The 6360-nt window shown below is 34.4% G+C and overlaps 2 protein-coding genes across 2 annotated transcripts; both read left to right on the top strand.

The window, feature by feature from the left end:
- The first annotated feature begins 714 nt into the window (after positions 1-714).
- LOC144560108 (NAC domain-containing protein 54-like) lies at positions 715-5036 on the top strand. The gene is made up of 8 exons (XM_078309261.1): positions 715-881; positions 990-1167; positions 1973-2210; positions 2797-2871; positions 3118-3304; positions 3666-3919; positions 4164-4268; positions 4563-5036. Exons 4-8 carry the CDS (start codon positions 2839-2841, stop codon positions 4839-4841), a joined length of 858 nt encoding a protein of 285 aa, XP_078165387.1. The 5' UTR covers positions 715-881; positions 990-1167; positions 1973-2210; positions 2797-2838; the 3' UTR covers positions 4842-5036.
- On the top strand, positions 843-2163 carry LOC144560277 (NAC domain-containing protein 86-like). The gene is made up of 3 exons (XM_078309443.1): positions 843-881; positions 990-1167; positions 1973-2163. Exons 1-3 carry the CDS (start codon positions 843-845, stop codon positions 2161-2163), a joined length of 408 nt encoding a protein of 135 aa, XP_078165569.1.
- Positions 5037-6360: the final 1324 nt, after the last annotated feature.

Genomic DNA, 6360 nt, shown 5'->3' with positions numbered 1-6360 from the left:
TTTAGATTTGTAGAAACAAAATTAATAATTACTGAATAAATACTTAATGTTTCCAACCTATATATTAATTATATATCCAAATTACCATCTAAATGCTTATTAATTATCCAACTTATATACTAATCATCCAACTAATAAATAAATACTTATATTTTTTTTTATAACAATCGAAAAGTAATTCGACAATATTTTGAAAAAAATATTATGTCTTCGTAATTTCTAAGTATTTATTTATAATGTTATCAATCGATTTGGTTGGGTTTAGGTGTGCAAACGGGTCTGATATTATTCGATTGTATCTGTATCTGAAAATTAGATATAGATATCTGATATTCAAATATCTGTGCGGATATAGATATGGTTTTGAATTTTAATTATCCGTATCTGAATAATAGATATATATACCATATAGTTTATCATAAAATATGAAAATATTTATGTGTATATCTACAGATATCCAATATCCGATCAATATCTGTATGTATCTGTCTAATATCTGATCCATATCCGTATCCGGAAATTAAAAATGAATACTGATATGATTTTACCACTATCTGATCCGTATCCGATCCGTTTGCACCCCTAGTTGGGTTGCTTTAGATTAACGGTAGATATTAAAGTTGACTGATATGGATACGGATCCGAACCATTATCCACCAAGACACCAAGAACCTTTCTTTTTAGGGAAGGTTTGTATCCGATTGGAGAAAGACTTGTCCAAGATTCTCGCTTCCTCCCTCTCGTTCCGTCCCTCCGCTCTTTCTCACTCTCGCTCTCTTTCTCGCTCTCACTCCCTCCCTCCGCTCTCGTACTGAAAAGGTAAGAGTCTTTTCTTGAGAGGCATGGCAGATGCTATCAGCTTACTGGATGATACTGGAAAGGTAAGAGTCTATTTGCCCTTTTTTACTCGATTTTTTGCTTAATTTCATGGAGCCTTTGCTCCAGATGTATTCTAATGCTTTCTAATTCTAATTTCATGAAAAATTTAGATGAAGATCCTTTTGGATCAAATGAGAGCTTTGTCCCCAATTCCACCGGGTTTCGGGTTCAACCCGACAGATCAACAAATTATATGTTACTACCTTACAAGAAAGATTAATGATGAAGATATGAATCATATAATCCCAGAAGTTGAACATTTCAATCTCGAGCCATTGGAATTGCTAGGTGATTATTTCTATTTTCACATATCAGTTATTTACTATTTCTGCTAGGTGTTTACTACTCTCTGTAGGTTTGATCTGTTACTGATAATTCTTCTTTGAACTACTCAAATTCATTCTGGCGCATTCTATTCCTTCTCTCGCATATGATGGAAAGATTTATTATAGTATGCTTAGGTAGGTACTACTTTTTGGTGCTTAGGGAAAGGGATTGAACAACTTTTATTGCTTATGAAACTACACTCTCTTTTCCTCTTTATGTTCGATAAACTGAATGCCTTTCTTCTTTTCTTGCTGTCCCATCAAAAACTATTCAATGCTTTATTTTATACTAAGACTTAGACAAAACCCTAGGTTTGGTATAGTTGTGCTGGAGAGGGAAAGAAGGGGTAAAAAATAAGACAGAAGTGGATCAATTTTGAAAAATGAGCTGCAAGAGTGAAAATTTTATTTTGCTCGATACGTTTATGAATGGTAAAAGACCATTTTTCATGGACAAATAGATTTCGGGAGGGACAAGAGTAAAACAAAAAACGAGATAGATAATAATTAAAAAGATGAGAAGATGAGAAAAAATCCCATTCTTTGACGTCAGGTCCTACTGTTGCGGAAAGGAAAGGGCTTCTTACTTTTCCTCTTTCTTTACCAGCGAGTGAACGAGCCTGCTTGGTCTTATTCTTTTCACTTTCCAAAATAATCGAGGGTAAATTATAGGTCAAAGTCTAGGTTTCAGGTTACTATTCCTTTGGTGTGTATTTTGCTCATGTGGATGCCAATTAAGGTACCTATCGACATTTATATGGATGTAGGAAGATGCAAGCTGATTACGAATGACTCAGAGGGTTATTTCTTCACGTCTGGCTCTCATCTGCAAGGTTCAAACGCTGGTGATTGGAAACGTACAGGAACCATACCTCATAATATCATGCAAAATAAAGAAATTGTAGGAAGCAAGCTATACTTCTACTTTTTGTGGGAGAAACAAGAGAATGGGGAATGACACAGTTTTTTCTTAAAGATGATGATAGCGATACCTCTCAGACAAAGGTAAATATGCCTCAAGTTTAATTAAGGGAAATTTAGATATATAGCCATCACAAAAATGGAATTTATATATTTCCCCATTCAAATTTAACTATTTTATTAATATACCCATTTCTCAATTGTGCCACTTAAAAATATAATTTAATAAAAACAAAAAATTAAATGTACAATTTTACCCGTATTTAAAATCTTGTATCACTAAAATTCTCTTCAGGCAACTCACCTTCCTCTACTTTCCTGCAACCTTCCCCCTTCCGTTCTCATCATGTATTCTATTGCTGGGTCGAGATTTCTAATTGCTCTTTATGTAATCATATCAATCTGACTGAGTCCAGAGATATTTGTTTTTGAAGTCTGTTCTGCCCAGCTTTTCCTTTTCTCTTTATCTTTTCTTTAGACTCACTTTATTCTCATCTCGGCATGTGTATTTCTCTGTTGAAGGAAAATTGGATGGATTTTGCAAAGCATTAAGTGTTAGTACACATCTGTTGAAAATGGTGTATCCATAACCTTTTGCTGTCTTGTTTTAGTTTTAGTTTCTATTTTAGAATAACATGTCTTATACAACTTTTTTCCATTGTGCACTTAGGCTCGCTTTGTTCTTTGCTGAATCTATAACAGAGAGGTGAACATGATTTCTGAAAATCCAGTTCCCCAGCAGCAGGTGAATAAAGGATTCCTTTTTTTGTAAATTTTAATTAAAATAATAATTTGTTGTGTTATCAACCTCTAGCTTGGTTAGAGATTATACAAGTTATTTTGAGCAAATAATGGACTTCCATTTTGTATGTATGAGTTTGGTTCCTATGCCATGGTCTATTTGCTCTCTTTTGACTCGATTTTATGCTTAATTTCATGGAGCCTTTGATGTATTCTCATGCTTTTTAATTCTAATTTCATGAAAATTTAGATGAAGATCTTTCTAAATGCAATTAGAGATCTGTCCCGAATTCCGTCGGGTTTCGGGTTCAACCCGACAGATCGAGAACTGCTATGTTATTACCTTAAAAGAAAGATTAACAGCGAAAATTGCAAAGACATGGATGATATAATTCCCGAAGTTGACGTTTTCGATTTCGAGCCAATGGATTTGTCAGGTGATTATTTCTTTTCCACATATCAGATATTTACTAAGATTTATTGTTAAGGTAAGGGGTAACTCTAGTAGATGGGTTTACTACTCTCTGTAGGATTGATTCTGATAGGATCTTGTGCTTCATTGCTTTATTTTTTCCACCGAGGCTTAGACAAAACCCTAGGTGTAGTATAGTTGTGCTGGATAGGGAAGGAAGGGGAGTTCCTTTTCTGCTAATTTTGCTTATAATTTGTGCTGAACCATGTGGAGGTCAAAGTCTAGGTTTCAGTTTACTATTTCTTTGGCGTCTTTTGCTCATTTGGATGTCAATTTAGGTACCTATTCTGTTTTTTATATTTAAACCGACATTTATATGGGTGTAGGAAAACATAAGGTGCTTACGAAGGAATCCAAGTGGTATTTCTTCAAGCCTGACTCACATCATTACAAAACTAAAGAATGGGGTATTTGGGAAATAGAACAGAATCCATACCCTATCAAGCATTCGGGTGAAGTTCTAGGCAGGAAGAAAAAGCTAATTTTTTGTGTATACGAGGGGGGCAAGAGAATAGAAACAAGTTGGCGAATGTACGAGTATTATTTGGATGGAAGTCAATGCAAAGTTGGCCAGAAGAAGGTAATTATGATATCCAAAACCTTTTGCTGTTTATCTACTATTATTTTTTTTGGAATGATTTTTTTAAACTTTTTTCATCCTACACTTAGGATCGCTTTGCTCTTTGAGTGTTGACACATTGGCTCCACAAGAACTTAAAGAAGTGCTAGAGCAGTCAAATGAATTGCAAAAAATCAAGTGCTAGTACCATCTGCTGAAATTGAGTATCACAAAATTTAGTTGTTTTGCTTTTTTTTTATCCTAGGATCGCTTTTCTCTAGTAGTCCTAGAAGAAAATACAGTGCCAACGGAGAAGGCTAGCCAACTGGTCGACCGAATGACTGGTCAAAGTTCTGATCCTGCTTTAAATGTATGCAAATTCATTCATAACATGTATGTTTTTTACAATAACAGGGATAACATTCATCTCTTGAATTGTAATTCTGGCTTTGTATAGGAACTAGTTGCCTAGTCCCATATAATGTTCAATTTGTTTCAAAAGCACAGGATTGAATTACAATTTGGTCCGTCCTTGCATTAGAATCCAAAAATCTATAGATTGTTTTTTTTTACTGAAATATCCTAAGAATGAAGAAATTTGAGGTTTTTGTGTGTAATAACAAATATAGATTCAAATTTTATTGTTATTAAAAAAATTGTATAGGTGGGGTGTATTGAAGCAGCCCCTGAACCAAGGCCCTATGCTCTCAGTGAAGGACCAGAAGATGGAATCCCTTCCTTAATACCAGAGGAAGACAAAAACAGGTCAACCAAGGAAGAGAGCAGCAGCCTTGAGATGACCAACTTTGCTCCAAAAGATGGGCAAGTCGGTCAATCTGAGAACTCCAAAAAGATGAAGGGTAAAGAAGTTACCGAGGACAAGTCAGTCATGACAAAGCGAGCTAAAACAGAGCATGGTGGTCGTTCTTTGGACCAGTCTTAGGCTTGCACGGTGGCCAAACCTGTGATTTACTTTTTGTATGACATTTTTTTGTACATTTTTTTTTCTACTCATTTTTGAAAGGTTGTACGAGGTTGGTTGGTAGGTAATAATGTACTTTGGGTTTGGCACAGCCACCTCTTTCGCATGCAAAAATGGCCTGACAATTAACCACAATGCTTCAAGTATAAAGTGGATCTGTGCTGGTTACAAAACATTAAAGAAGTAGGAGGGATAAAAAACAGGGCAATCACAAGGCATGGTTGAATTGATTTGTCTCCAAAGAGAGACGAGGGCTGGCATCATTGCACTAAGCCCATAATTCTTGGCTAATACGTTAATTAAGGTCCAAAGTTTATTTCGTTCTTAGATATGTGCCTCCGTTGCTGATGTTTGAGGCAGATGGAGATGCATATAATAAAATTTAGATAAGAAAACTATATAGTACAATGCTTATTAGGTGAAATTAATAAATACATTTTATAGTACAAGAGTACTTTTTATGAAATTTAAAAGTTATTCGATAGAACAAAGTCCATGCTATGCAAAATCACTCCTAAAAAGATACATGCATGGTGACATGGTGTCCATCAAGAAGAAAAATGACAGAAGTTGATACGCAATGGACATATCTCGACTCCAAAAATCTACGAAAACAAACATATAAACAGAGAGTCATGAAAAATTGAAAGATAAACAATAAAAAATTATAAAACTATACCAGATTGTCGGAATTAAAACTTAATGCATCTTGTAGACAGCAAAATGATGAACATAAGGTTGGAAAAACTGATCGGGTAACTCCTTTTCTGGTACAATTCAATCCCACGGAAGGCTAGCATAGATACATATAGGCAAAACATTTAAAATAGCACAAATTACTCGTATCATTTAGTCAAAAGTACTTTACTGTTCCTGATGCATTATTTTTTGTCCAGATACAAAAACAATATAAAAACAGATGCAAATATTGATGACATAAACATTAGACAAATGACTAATATCCAGCACTCTAGTAGTCTTAAACATTCTGTTAAAGGAAAGAAATCGCAGATAGTTAGGAAATAGTTGTTCTTTCCTTTAACACATTCAAAGAAAGAAATTGCAAGTATCTCAAGAATTCTTCTAGCACACAGTGAAACCATTTTCCTCAAATTTCAAAGATGATGTAAATAGCTCACTTTATCCTACAAAGAACAGTTAATTACGTGGTAATATCAGCATAAACGAAATGTTGTTAATGTCCAAACCTCTTGAGGTTCCAAAGTGCAAATTACCAACCAATTTCAACTGAATAGGAATCCCCAAATTAATGCAATGGAATGAAAGAGAAGTGATACAGTTACTAACGGTTAGTTGTAACGGTGTAGAGTATTTAGATATCCTAATTATTAATTAAAGTGCGCAGTACTCTATACATTAAAATACTTACCAAGACAGTTAGCAATGAGGAGCATCGATCATTGCATCAAGCAATAATCAATCAAAACTAATATAAATTGATGTTAGACCTATATGTGGC

This window comes from Carex rostrata, chromosome 10 (assembly GCF_964058835.1).
Source record: "Carex rostrata chromosome 10, lpCarRost1.2, whole genome shotgun sequence".
Lineage (NCBI taxonomy): Eukaryota > Viridiplantae > Streptophyta > Magnoliopsida > Poales > Cyperaceae > Carex > Carex rostrata.
This window is presented reverse-complemented; position numbering and strand designations above follow the sequence as displayed.

Coding starts and splice junctions, on each gene's coding strand:
- LOC144560277 (XM_078309443.1), top strand. CDS start 843: ATGGCAGATGCTATCAGCTTACTGGATGATACTGGAAAG. Junction 882..989: donor TACTGGATGATACTGGAAAG/GTAAGAGTCTAT, acceptor TGAAAAATTTAG/ATGAAGATCCTTTTGGATCA. Junction 1,168..1,972: donor CGAGCCATTGGAATTGCTAG/GTGATTATTTCT, acceptor ATATGGATGTAG/GAAGATGCAAGCTGATTACG.
- LOC144560108 (XM_078309261.1), top strand. CDS start 2,839: ATGATTTCTGAAAATCCAGTTCCCCAGCAGCAG. Junction 2,872..3,117: donor ATCCAGTTCCCCAGCAGCAG/GTGAATAAAGGA, acceptor ATGAAAATTTAG/ATGAAGATCTTTCTAAATGC. Junction 4,269..4,562: donor GTTCTGATCCTGCTTTAAAT/GTATGCAAATTC, acceptor AAAATTGTATAG/GTGGGGTGTATTGAAGCAGC.